Source organism: Chanodichthys erythropterus, chromosome 19, assembly GCF_024489055.1.
Source record: "Chanodichthys erythropterus isolate Z2021 chromosome 19, ASM2448905v1, whole genome shotgun sequence".
Classification (NCBI taxonomy): domain Eukaryota; kingdom Metazoa; phylum Chordata; class Actinopteri; order Cypriniformes; family Xenocyprididae; genus Chanodichthys; species Chanodichthys erythropterus.
In genome coordinates, this window is record NC_090239.1 from 8,947,647 (window position 1) to 8,962,340 (window position 14,694).

At 38.2% G+C, this 14,694-nt stretch overlaps 1 protein-coding gene across 5 annotated transcripts in view; it reads right to left on the reverse strand.

Annotated features, from left to right (window-relative positions):
* Positions 1 to 14,694, reverse strand: part of baiap2b (BAR/IMD domain containing adaptor protein 2b) — a 55,018-nt gene that overhangs the window by 26,526 nt on the left and 13,798 nt on the right. For 4 of the 5 annotated variants that reach the window (XM_067368715.1, XM_067368712.1, XM_067368711.1 and 1 more), the window contains exons 2-3: positions 13,713 to 13,788; positions 9,556 to 9,642 (exon numbers count right to left, since the gene is read on the reverse strand). In XM_067368715.1, the coding sequence (XP_067224816.1) occupies positions 9,556 to 9,642; positions 13,713 to 13,788 (163 nt within the window). The remainder of the gene's footprint in view (positions 1 to 9,555; positions 9,643 to 13,712; positions 13,789 to 14,694) is intronic. The other variant, XM_067368714.1, reaches the window with a different exon arrangement.

The following is a 14,694-nucleotide window of genomic DNA, read 5'->3' on the forward strand; positions in this document are numbered from 1 at the left end:
TCAGGCATTACAGAATGACAGCATTTCAGATGCTGTGCGACGAGATCGGTCCGCTGTTGGTCCACGTGAGAACACTAAGGTGTTTTTCTCAAGGCTGTCTAGGAAAGATAACTGAGATATTAAATGTAATCTGTGATTTTTCTTTCCTATGGGTATCTATCAGGTCCGTATAAAAGTGTATGTGTACCGGAGACCCTCTACTGCTGACCATGCCCTAGCCTCACCCTGTTGTCCACAGTCCAAATCTCGTCTGTAGGTCGACACACTCTCATTTCCTGTCTAAGTCAGCACAATGGTCTGACACCACTCCCCGTCCTCATCCTTCCCATCCCCGATCTCTCTGCTGCAATTCAGCCGTGCTCGGCAGGGCTCTAAGCCGCTTACCAGTAATCAGCACGGATCACAACATCTGCAGCTTTGAAAGACTTAAACATATTGTTGTCCACTCTTAAAGGGCCGAATCAATTAGGGTACAGTCTAAAGAAACACTGGGGCATCTAGTCAGCACCCTAAAAAAATGAACCACTAAAAACATTTTGGCTTGTTTGACGAAAACATCAATTATCAGTAAATGATTTTAAATAAAGCACTGAGGACTTAGTAAGGAATAAATACAAAAAAGATAAAGAGCTTAAAATGAGAATGATTTTTGATTTGCGGTGCACAAGTAAAGTCAACATGAAACGCCTTTCACAAACCCTTTTTATTTTCGTAAAATTATACTTTTCTACGGAGCCCTGCACATAACATGCTGGGGGAGGGGGGACAAGATACTGTATCATGGCCACGAATTAAGAATTTGTTCCCACCAAAGATGGGCACTCGAGTAACTGACTCAGACTTGAGTCACATTTTAATAGACTTCAGACTTGACTCAGATCGGACCTTTGTCATAGAATTTGATTATGTATGTCTGTGTATTGCGCGTAAACTCCGAAATGTCATAAGAGTTTCACGAAACATGACGGAAGCCACCATGCCATATGTTCTCACATTTGGGTTTATTAACATGTCAGATTGGCTAGATGTAGAGAATGTGGGAAAACAAATAAAGACACCGGAACAACATCAAATTTTATGAGACATTGCATCCACAAAGGTTAGTCACATTAACTCACACAGCTACCTATTATACTGTGGTGTCGCTGCATGGCTCCTTTGGATCACCAGCCTGGTAAAATATGAACAACAACAAAAAAAAACCTCTAAACTTTAAACCTAGAACTACATTTTATCAATCTTAGCATATGCAGCTTCTCTCTCTTAATGTGTGTCCATGAGAGAGAGAGATGCTAATCCATTTATTACTTAAAGCTCATATTTAAACGTATCGCAATCAGAATGTGTACAGTTTTCTATTGACTTAACCATTCTGAGGTTTGACATTTTCTGATAATGACTGTCGTCAAATCACTGCGCTTTATAACAAGCTGCTGTATAACAAACCATGACACAGTGGCGCCATCACGCGTCCACTTAGCGACTGTATTGAAAATTACTGGTCGTGTTGCCAGGGCGATTGTTTTGTGCATTGTAACAAGCTGGATGTACATTATCCCTTACATCTTAGAACCTTCATTACAAAAAAAACACAATTTTTATTTTTTTTAATGACATGAGACTCAACTCAGACTCGAGACAAAAGACTCCAGACTTGACTCGGACTCAAAATGAAAGACTTGTGAACATCTCTGGTTCCCTAGCCTGACTACGTCAGACTTCCTACTTCCGCTCAATTTCATTTCGCTTCTGTACTCAGTCTGATACAGCGTCAGAGCTTTCTGTTTGCCACCGGTCTGGAAACAGCCGGGCCAATCAATGAACAGAGGGCGGGCTGAGAGCCGTGACGTAGATGCTAAGCACTGACTTTTACATTGTAGGTTAGATAAATCGAAAACCGAAACGACCCTGGAAATGGGAAACGAGACACGGGATGCAATTCGCTCTGTTATGGAGAACATTCAACTCTTTTTCAAACAGAAGCCAGAACAAGAAGAGTGTTTGATAAACATTTTAAATGGAGGTGATGTTGAGTTCGATGCATGATGTCTGTGCTTCGATGCGGCTGTACAGGCGCATAATATACGTCATAACTAAACGTATCAGATTGGCTTACGGGTAACCAATTATTTTAAACTTTAGACAAGTGCCCCCTAGCGAGAGAGAAAACACTTCTCTATTATGCCATTCCAGACTCTGTCTACGAAGCAAAGTGAAGTAGCAGAGTCTGGTATTACCAGGCTACTGGTTCCCATGACTTAATTTGTTTCCTTGTAATTTAACTAAAGCGAGGGAACGAATTAGTACAATGTGACCATGATTTAACTAAAACAAGGAAACAAAGTTATGGGAATGAATTCTTAATTTGTGCCTACTATTTCTTTTTTCTTCCACAAAAAACTTGATTGCTTGTGAAAAGTGGCTTTTTATAGCATGGTTGGCACAGCACAACAGCAGCATGACACTGTAGAGTCTCACTGGGTCATCCTAACCTTTCAAGGGGAAGATGAGACTCATAATGTACTTTCATCAGAGAAAGAGAGAGCAAGTGAAAAAAGTGCTAGAAAACCTACAATCTCATCATCTTTTTCTTTTTCCATTCTTCTGTTGTCCTGTCTCTTATTAAGCTAACTCAATTCTCCCTCTCCATCTCTTGTTGTTCTCAAATTATTTCATGCTTTCTGTGACCTTGGTAGAAGTAATAAACATCAATATTGTGGGGATTATACAGCATACAGATAGATGAGAAAAACTTTAGTGCCTTTGGACCAAAGTCTCCCCTGCTGAATTCTCCAATATGCTGGAAAACACTTGCTATAGAACTTTTATCATTAAAAATGATGTAAACCTACAGTTTCTTTCCAATAAGCTCACACATATGGCTATATATCTATATGCAGAACAAACAAAACAGTAAAACTGATCCATATGCGTCCATCCAGTCATATCTGAAGCTGTAAAACTCAGTGACCCAAAATGAAATGCGTTGATGCCTCATTTAGTTTGAAGCCCCAAGGCCTTAATAATTATTTTGCGGTCATTACTTTGTGGCACAGGACTGTACACATAACTATTAGAGAGCAGCTGATGAGGTCATAATGGAGATTGATTTCTGCAGCAGAACAGATTCAGGGAGGGGGGCTGTGGGTTGGATGTGCTGGGCAGCCAAATTCATTTGATCAAATAGTATTGTTATCATTGTCCATGACTATTGAACTTTATTTAGACCTACAGGTGGCTAAATAATGAATAATTTGAAGCAATAGCTTATGAGTAGGCTATTAATTTTGAAATATCTCTATTCCCTAACCTAGTGAGCTGCATTACTATTATCTACACAAGCGTCTACCTTCTAAGTAAAATGGAACCTCATAAGTAAATGATTTAGAATGCTCTACATTGGCAGCAACTGTAGTGCACTGAAGACAACAAATTCCAATTGAGTTAGGCATTAGAATGTTGCTTAAGCTAACAAAAAGATACTCTAATGAGTGTTAAAATACAAAGCACACCCAAATTTTGAGTAAAATATTTTTTTCTTCTTCAAATATTTATTCATTTTGAGGCTTGCCACAATTTATTCTGGGATGCAATGCACATGCGTTTTGGCAAAAAAAATATATATTTCAGAAGGCAAGTGTGCTGCCTTCCTACATGGGTCTAGGTGGGTAGCTCATAACTAGGTAGGTAAAAAACATACATTCATTAATATTCAGGAGCAAATTCTTCTCTAAAGCACAACTCATTAATTTGTCTACCAGTGAGAGGATGAAATGCTCTTAAAAAGAATGTTCTCCAAAAAGGTGCTCTGCAGTGGATCCATTGCCAAGCGACTCTTCTGTTTGCAATGGCATCTGTAGCAGCAATTATCAGCTCTGTGATTCATTCCTCAGAGGTGTTTGAGCCATTTGCCTTTTTTTGTAAGTGTGCTTGTTTGTGTGTGGAGGGAGAGATATCCAGAGGGTGAGACAATGGCTTTCAGTGTGGTAAGGAAAAGCTCAAACCATGCTATGACACTACAAATCCCACCTACTTGGAGTGAAAATGAAACTTTGTCTGTGCCAACCTGCTGCTGCGCTCCCAACATCAGACAAGAGTCAATCACATAATAAAGTGCTATTTCAACTCTTCCTGTGGTGAGCAGGAATTGAAGGTTTGAGATCCGAGAGAGAGAGACAGCTGTGTATATCTATACAGAAAAATATTTCCACGGTTCTTAAATGTGTTGTTGAATGTTTATTTTCTTTTTATTTGTTTTCAGTTTATGCTATTCTATACATTTTTTATTGTATATTCTGCAGGTAAGAACATGTTGACCTATTCTGGTTAACCAAAAAACATGTGTGATACGCAGTGCTCCAATTAATGAGGCAACGAGGTTACAAATACGAAAAACATCAAAAATAAATATACAGTACACTGCTGTTCAAAAGTTTGGGGTCGGTTTTAATGTTTTTGAAAAAAAGTCTTATATGCTCACCAAGGCTGCATTTATTTGATCAGAAATACTGTAAAAAATACTGTAACATTGTGAAATACTGTAATATTGCAATTTTAAATAACTCTATTTTAATATATTTTAAAATGTAATTTATTCCTGTGATGACAGTTGAATTTTAAGCATCAATACTGCAGTCTTCAGTGTCACATGATCCTTCGGAAATCATTGTAATATATTGACTTGCTGCAAAAGAAAAATATAATATATATTTTGAATCATTTTCTAAAAAAAAAAATAATAATAATAATAATACTGACCACAAACTGTAGTGTAGAATTTAAATAACTAAATAAAAATTTAAATTTAAACTCTTTTTTAATGTTATATATATAAATCAGTCTCATAAACGTTTTAAAGAAGTGCTTTTATTCCTTCTTCTCTGGCTAAAATTATTTTATTACTTTATTCAGTAGAAAAGGCTAATGGTTTTAAGATGTGTCCAATTTATCTTCACTCTAAATTCATTTAATGAGGTATTTAGCCTTCGGGCCATTCTCCAGACATGAAAAATAACATTCATTGTAGTGTGCCACAGTAGCAAAGAAGCTAAACATACAAATGCTCAATGTTTGGACAGGAAATCTGATCTGTGAGGCATATTTTGAAGGATTTATTTAAATAGCTTATCAAAAACGAGACCGGATGTGTTGCTGGAGCATTTCAGTTTGCACCAGGATTTGCCAGCATTAATTATTCAAACACCCCAGAGTTATTTTGTGACTACAACGAGAGCAAGATGCTTGCAGACGTAATTAATCATGTTTAGTCAGAGAACACCGTTGCCTTTCTGCAAACATTTGTGCTCGAGCGAGAATATCCAGGATTTAGACTAATTATCAGAATAAATGGTGGTAATTTGATGGAAACTACCAAAGCTAAAACTACAAATGTGAGAAGACAACAACCTGCTGGTATCTCACATCCATGACGACTGATACCCATATTTGGGCAGGGGGAACAGGAAGCTGTTTAGTATTCCACACACTCGTGCAGCATTGAAGAGTCAGACAGGGGAAGCTGTTTTTGGAAACACTGACATCACCAAGGAGGCATTCTGGGACTCTAAATCCACAGCACGGGCCGCATTCACATTACTGTTGCTCTCTCATTCTCTCTCTAGCGGAACTTCTCCTGTTAAGGCAAGTGTTTCATCTATTTTTAGCTCATGGCTCCCTCTCTCTCCTTGGGCCGGCTGGGTTCCTGCATCAGTGCGTGGGCTGACTGCGGGCGGTGGGTGATGCGATACGCACAAGTGCTGCATTGAAGAATCAACGTGCATCTCTCTTCACAGTGAGAGATCGCGAGTTATTCAGAGTTGAGGATGCTATGAAGAGGAAGATAACGGCACTTAATCAAATCCACCATCAAGAGTAACAAAGCTCTTGCAGTGATATAAAGGAATTTCATAGATTTTGATTACTTCCGCTCATTCAATTTTCTAACTAGACTGATAGGATTTAAGCCTGACATCATTATATATATTTTGTAAATCAACTAGTGGGTGGGTTGCATGACTGACTAGTCGACCTCTTAAAAGGATATTTCACCAAAATATGAAAATTTGTGCTTTTAGTCACATGCCCAAAAATGGCAAGTGAACAAGAAAATGATAGAATTTTCATTTTTGAGTTAAGCATCCTTTTAAGGAAATTCTGTATAACTGGGCTGGTTTTAAAGGGTTAGTTCACCCAAAAATGTCAATTCTGTCATTTATTACTCACCCTAATGTCATTCCACACCCGTAAGACCTACATTCATCTTCGGAACACAAATATTTTTGATGAAATATGTGAATTTTTTGACCTCCGATAGACTGCAACGTTATTACCACTAACCCTTTAAGTTTTTCTGACCCTGATTGCATTTCTTACAGTGTAAGATGTATTTTTTGCATTTAAAAACTGTGCAACAGAGCAGCGCACAAGATTTTTTTTTTTCTTTTCTTTTCTTTTTTTTACTTGCCACAGTGTCTTAAAAACACAACACTAATGGTGGGCGATGCAGTGTTGTTTCATTTAAGGACACCTTTTCTGAGAGGTTAAATATATTTTAAAAAAAATCAAAAATATATAAAGATAAAAATATTAAAATAAATACAAAATAAATATATATAATATAAATTCGAATAAACAAACAAACTTGTTCTACATACATAAACTAGTCAACTGCACTAATCATCTAGGTTGTTGGAGTCGACATCCATAAGCAATAATATAACATGGGGGACAACAAGTGCACACACACCTCAGGCATGTGAACTGTGCTACCCATTACGCCTTGTCTTACATTATTAATGCGGCCACTGTTGTGCAACATCCTTTAAAAGCCCTCCATTCCATCTCAGAGACATGCTAACAAGTACATGAAGACAGGAACATCTTGAAGCTGACTATGATGGGCAAAAATGTTTCACTGAGATTGTGTGACTGATTTTAAGGTTTCATGACGATCAGTGAAGCTTCCCATCTCCAGAACTGCCTTCCTTATTGCATACAATTATACTAAATGCAGAAATAAGTCTGTTTCAATTATTAACAAAGGGCTAAGACCTCACTTAAGAGATTTATTTAGGCATGCAGCAATCGGTTGGGTCCACATGGCTGATGCTATGGCTCCCACGTGCTTAAATGCACGCACCCTAACCCACACATATGTCTGAATGGGTAAAAATTCATAACAGACTCATTCTGCCTGTGGCCAAATTGGATAAAAGTTTCCACTTCATGCCGATGCCCTCTTGCAGGCTCTTTCAAAGCCTCTGGCACCTAAATAACACTGACATTCAACATATACTTACAGAACAGACTTGATAACCTGTCACTCACACACACTTCTTTGTCTCGCTCATGGAAATCAATCATAGTACTCACTCAGACAACAACCAGACAAAGGAACAGGTATGTTTGTGGTTATGACATGCATCTGGTATGCTCTGGAATAACATGTAAAGGGAAAGACTCTATGGCACCTATTATTAGTCTCAAGAAATGTAAGACAAGAACACAGACACATGCAACAAACTGCAAACAGGTGTGAAGCACTGTTGATTAGACACTTTAAAATTTAGGGTTGTACCAACATTTATATAGGTTCGTGATATGTTATGTTTACAATATGTTACTCTATTCGTATTAAAAGCTGCATGGTAATGGTGATGTACACACTTGCATATGACATGAAGGTATAAAACAAACACAGACGTGATGTAATTTGTCTAGTGATGAAAGTCTCCAGTGATGAAAGTCTCTAGACTTACATTCTCATAAAACTTTTCTCATTAAACTTTTTCATTCACAGATATTGCTGCTTTTTAACAATGCTGAGACAGCAGCACTCTAGAAATAGCTCTCCTACAGCCTAAAATATAATCTTATAAGGTCTCCAGCTCCGCCTGGCTATACTGTTTAGATACTGAGAATGTTGTAAATCAGGTAACTAATCTCAGGATGAGATGAAGCTGAATTCATTCAAATAATAGCCTCTTACTGATCAAATTAGAGCTAGGATCGTGATCTCCATTGAAAAATTTATTCAATGAGACACCAGCAGTGAAATGAAAATGTGAATGCTCAGAAAAATGTTTCTGAGATAAATAATGGAATTATAACCAGCTTTCATGTCCCCTCTGTAAGCCTCTCTCCTCCAGTCCTCTTCTAAAATAAAACTTCTACTCATATTTGCTGCCATGATTCTGATGTGCTTTTAGCATCGTCTTGAAGAATGACAGATTATGCAGCAGATTCAACAGCCAATCCTATTGAGAGTCTCACATTCCACTGAAGTCCATGTAATCAGACTCCAACTCTACCCAGAGTGATGCACTGGACACACAATTGGACAACAAGGCTTGTTTGTTTGAAGTTGAGCAGTGAGGTTCAAACCCACACTCTGGTCAATAAATTTCCCATTGGAGATAAGAAAATCTTAGTCTAACCTGATATAAATCAAATGATATTCAGACTTACAGGTCTAAAATGCACTTTTCAGCAAGATACCAATAGAATAGAACAACACTTCATATAAAGGTAAATGCCATAAGATTTATTTGTATGTTCTGATATTTGGTGCATCCATTGGTTGCTATGGTGTTTACTGCACAGTTAGTCACTGCTAGCTACAAGGCACAGTCACTTGTAAATAATGAATGGACAGCAACATTACTGAGGAAAGAAAAACATACTTGTGCTGTGACTTCAGATATGTTCTCTGAATGTCATCTCAGAAAGGGTTGGCATATTAAATTTTTCATGTTGCGCAATCATTTGTAGGGCATAATTCATATAAGGGCTGGAGCAAAACCAAATGATTCACAGAAGCCTTCTTAATGCACAAAGCTTCATAGTGAATTCAAAATTTACATTCATTTTAAATTGATTAAATGGGAAAAACATATGCAAGACAAAATATTATAGATAATAAAAAGGTATCATGTGATGTGCAATAACTTACACTAAACTGAAATATTTCAAGAACATGACTTTACCTAGCAAAGATGGGAAAGATGCCATCTGAAGTGGCATGCTGAGAAAAAAATTACACAAACGTTTTGATATGGTTTAAAGGTACCATTAATGCATTTACATAAATCACAATTGAAAAAAAGATGGTTTGTTCTCATGCACAGCCGAATGGCAAAGTTTAAGATCATGAGAGGGCACAGCAGGTAACTAGATTTTCATATTTTTCTGCAAAAGAAATGCACACTTAGACTCTTCATAAAAAGTTGAGATGCATCAAGAATGGTTTTATAATCTAACCATGACTCCCTAAATCTAAATCTTAATTGTTACAGTTGGATGATCATTCATAGAGACACAGAAATAAGACAACAGGATAGTATGAACATAATCTAAACCAAACACCAATGAGCAAATGAATGAATCTGCAGAGTGTGTACATTTGTACATGTTTGTTATGTCCAAAGATACACTCTTAGATATGCTGTACTACGTTCTCATACATCCAAAGCCATTCACACTGAAACCATAAGGTATTCTCTTTTGCAATTCCCCTCCCAACCACAGGGGGCACTGCAGCTACAGTCTATAACTCACCAAGATCCTTAGAGCCGTGACTCTCGCTGGCCAGCTCTCCCATCCGCACCAGTGCGTCGAAGTAGCCTTTTGCTGCAAATGTCACACCTGGAAACATGGAAGCATTGGGGACATAAGAATCGGGGTTGTGCTAACTTGCTAACCCGAAGCTTCCCTCAACCCACAGGTGCAGCATCTATGAAAACAGGAGTGGTGGATGGGAAAGCTTTAAGCTCTATATGTTCTATGATGTCTTGGCCAGAGAACTGGGGAGGTGGGGGTGGAGCTTGTGATTGGTGAGCAATGAATAGCAAAAGTACCATTACTTTAAAATAAAAAACAAACAAAAAAGTTTGATACCCTCCAAAACTGAACATTCACATCAGATAGCGCATTATCGAAAGCAATCACTCATTCTGTGTGAGGTCCCACCACAGGGACAGCTGTGCCTCTTCTGCATCACCAAGGAAGAGAAGGGCTGGCTCTGAATCAGGCTCAATCGGAGCCAGAGGATCATGGCAGTTTAGCGAGTCGGGAAAGGGCCAAGAAGCACAAAGTGTCTTGGAGCACAGTGAAATTTAGAACCAGAAGGTACCGAGCAAGTGGTTAGCGAAGGTTAGCATGTGTAGCAGTAGAATAAGCCAAGTTCTGCCTTGACTTCAGTTGATAGACTCCATAATTTAAAAATCAAGTAAGAATCATACAAATCGACACAGCATATTTAATTTGATGCAAATGTAAAAGGCTGTAAGGGATAGAAGTGCATCCAATATAGGAGCATAGGTCATGTCTAATTTTCAATAAAAGAACACTCTAAAAAATGCTGGGTTAAAAACAACCCAAGTTGGGTTAAAAATGGACAAACCCAGCGATTGGGTTGTTTTGACCCAGCTGTTGGGCTGAATCTTAAACCCAACCTGCTGGGTAGATTTATTTAACTCAACTAATGTTTAAAAATTACTTTATTGATCACTTAAAATGAACCCAAAATAGGTTGGAAATTAACATTTATTAATATGTTTAATTAATAATAATTAAGTAATAAACATGTATTAAATTGCTTTTTAATAAATGTTCACCTTTTGATATTATTGTTGCCTCTAGTAATTATGTGTCTGATTTTTAATTTCCAACATATTTTGGGCTCATTTTAAGCAATAGTTGAGTTAAATAAAACTACCCAGCAGGTTGGGTCAAACATTTAACCCAACCACTGGGTTAAAACAACCCAATCACTGGGTTTGTCCATATTTAACCCAACTTGGGTTGTTTTTAACCCAGCATTTTTTAGAGTGAACAATCAACACCCTGGTACATTTAACAATATGGTGAAAACACAAGGGTTGGGGGTGCTTGCTTTTCAATTTTACTTTCGAATTTGCAATCGTGCATACTCTGTGTAGGAAGCGGCAGTATTGACCGCACATTTTACACAATGAGAGATTTGTCATTAATGCTCAGGATATGCACTTGTGTTGTAAGATCTAACGTCTCTTTCTGTTTTCTGACATTTTAAACAGACCGTACTTGTTGGTCTGTTTAAAACAGACTTGTTGACACTCATATCAACTTAAATATGCTGTATGACCATCCCAATTCACTGCGGAAGGAGTGTTTGGGTGGAGGTGGTTAGACTACACCAATGGCAACCTAGTCACATATGAATGTATAGACTTATATGCTAGTGTCCGCGCAAATCCCAGGCTCAGGAGAAGGTGCGTCCTGGTTGTGAGGGATTAGAGGGGGAAATCTGGGGGCTTTGGTGCTCCAGCGGTTAGGCTGAGTGGTGGGGGGTAAAGAATTGAGAGAGGCAGCAGAAGGAAAGAGGATTACAGAGGTCTGAAAAATAGGACAGAAAGTCTCTCCAGCCATCTCTGAGGAAACACTGATCAGCCACAAGAGACAATCCAAAGTTAAAAACCACAGAAAAGCCCAATCTATACCCAGTTATCACATTGCAAGTATATATGTGATATTCTCCTGCTTAGTGCAGACACAAGTCTCCATCGAATACAGATGTTAAGGTCATTAATTTTGCTTTGGACATGCTTTGGTCACTAATTTTTCTTTTTCTAATTAATTTTCTAACCTCCTAACCCTTTTTAAATCCTTTATTTCTAAGAGTCCTCCAACACTTCCAAGGAACAGGCAAAGGAGGGAGATACTTTAGGCTAAACAGCTGCTTATGCACAAGACATCTCAAAACAATCATCTACTTTAGGGTGTGCAAATGGACCTCCAAAATCTCCTTGTCTGCAAGCCACTGTTGAACATTTGCAGCCAATGTTTCTTTTTTGTACTAAGATATTTCATTATCTTCAAACAGTCTATTAGTTTCATCATTGGTTACTTGCATTTGCCAAGCAACCCAAAAACTTGCAAATGCCCAGTGGCCACCATCTGCACTAGTCATTAGAGGGTTTCCACTCTGCTGCCTGCAAGACCTGGCATATTTACAACTCCGGCAAATTCCCATGATGGATTCTGCGAACTTCCGTAGCTACAGCCCAGGCTGATCTACAAAGATGGAAGCACAAATCTCACTCTAGTTGGGTCTATTTTTAACTTTGTCTCTCAGACTTCACACTCTCGCACACATACACACACTTTCGTGGTCTACCCTCCAGAGCATTGGTCTTTTTCTTGTATTTTCTGCCTCATAAAATATCAGATGGACTCCGGAATGGTGAGTGAAATGATTGGTTTTCTGCAGTACTTGGCACAGTGCTAAAACTCTGCAGGGATTTGTCCTGAAGCTTCTGTCCTTCCCGTGGGCCTAAACTGAACACAGGAACTCTGTACACATTATACCCTGAGATTAGACAATGTGGCACCATTATTTACCTGATTTTAATGCAAATCCTCTGGGTTTAGCAATCTGTTTAAATCTCCCTAACAATGTGTTCTAACCAGAAGCGACGTGATAAAAGGGACAAGTAATTTAAAAGTTAGGCTATCTCTTTCATATTATTCTGAATTTTCTAACCAGCCACGATCGCAATGAGTGACACCAGATTTTGTCTGCCGGTTGTTTTTTTCTCTCTTCTCTCTTCTGCAACAAGCCATGTAGCCTCACCCACATCAAAATCTTCCTGACTACATATTAAACATCAAACATGGATGAGGAGAGACTGTGCAAGTTTAGAGTCAGATATTATATTAGATATTAAATAAATAACAAACAGAAAAAGCATGAAAATACAAGGTTTGTGTTCTTATTGCTAAATTGTGCTGCGAGTGCAAGAGAGTGCACAAACAGCAGAAACTGTTGTAATTGGCTGTGTTTTGTGATTAATTAGGTCGCAAGTTTGATTTTCGTGTTCAGTATAGACAGACAAACTGCTTGTCATCTTGTTGCATCGCACCTGGTTAAGGTTTGTCATAAAAAGCTGTTTTTCAAGAGTGTTAGAAGATAAAAATGAGACAATGTTAGTAAATTATTATTCTCAGCATAAAGCATTGTAAAAGAAAGAGGCAATGCAGAAAATAGCATTTAAGTGTTGCATTGAACACCAAATACTTGTGCTACCTATAGTCGTTTTCACCATATTTCTTTCTCCTTGCAATGACGTACCATTCTTGTCCTGAATATACATCTTCCCTGTTCCCTTTTCGCTCCCTCTGCGGGACTGTGTCTGCTCCCAGAGCTCTCTCTGGCCTATTTATGCCTGTTCTCTGTTCCATTTTACTCTCCCTTCCTCCCAGTGCATATTTTTTGCCCTGAAACGCCTACGTCCTTGTCCAGTCAACAACACACACAGAGGTCCGCACATATAACAGAAATACATCATTGAGTGTCATTGGTTACATGTATGTGACAGCTCTGGAGATACTACATGCATGAACCAGATGGATGTTTAGGGGGTTTCAGGGTGCAGATGGATTTGGACATGTAACATTCTATGACATCATCAGTACGAAGGAACAGGAAGCCTTCCGCCCCACAAACAAAAACATTAATTCTTAACAAACATTCAACAAACATTTAAAAAACATTTTACTAGATTTCTATACAAGAATTTGATTTGAGTTTTTATTTTAGTCGTGAATATGTATGCAACCAAGGAGTGTCAAGGAGCAGAGCATGAATTTCATCAAAGCAGACCAATGAAACAATAGCCTGAATAGTTGACTCTTGCCTGCAAGAGTGATAATGAACAAGCCGCTGATGTACTCACTGGAGAGGGCCTTCTCGTAAGTCTTCCCCATGGCAACAAAGTTCCTCAAGCAAGGGTTGAACTGCTCCATGATGGACTGCAACAGAAATAGCACAGCTTTAGTCAGCACAACAGTAACAGTTTAACAGGCATACTCACCACTACCAAGAACATCAGTGGGAAAAATGCAAGAAGTTTTATGCCTGCTACAGAGTGTGCAATTTCGACAATCCTATAAGATCATTACAAATCACACTGAAGGACATGTATGTAAACTATACAATGATTACAACTATTGAATCGTACACTACAAGTTAGTATAGAAGAATAAAACATCATCAGCATGCTAGTGGTAAAAAATTTAAGAAAATTAATCACACTTTGGCAATTGTGTTTTTTTATGTGTGCTGAAAAAAAAAGGAAGCAAAAGAGGAGAATATGCATGTGGTCATAGCTAGGGAAAAGAGGCTTGCCATGCCAATTTTCCAAATGGAGCTTTAATAGTTTTAAGTTTTAGTGACATGCCGCATTGATCAATACACCATTTCATGATGCATTTTTATTGGCTAGTCAGTAGACATAGTCATAGCAGCAAACACACTGTGAGATGATCATACTAAATTTCTGAAACTGTCAGAAAATTGCAGGCTGTCTTTGGTCGCAAGACTGTGCTGTATTTGAACCTCTCTCACTAGCTGGGTTTCCATCCAAACGTGAAGCGAATCTTTTCAAAGTTCACAAAAAAAGGAAAAAAAATAATAATGTGAATTAGATGCATTTCCATCAAATTGTTAGCGTGGATGACGGTGGTATTGGTAGCCTACTAACCAACAGTAGCCTAAATAAAACACTGTGAGTCCGAGCATTCATGAAAGGTTCACCTAAACACTTATGAATAAGGCCTAGTTCGCACATACACGGGTATTTTCATAAACAGAGTTTTTCCTCCGTTTAAAAAAACTGCATCCACATGAAAATGCATAAATGCGCTATGAAGCGCTGT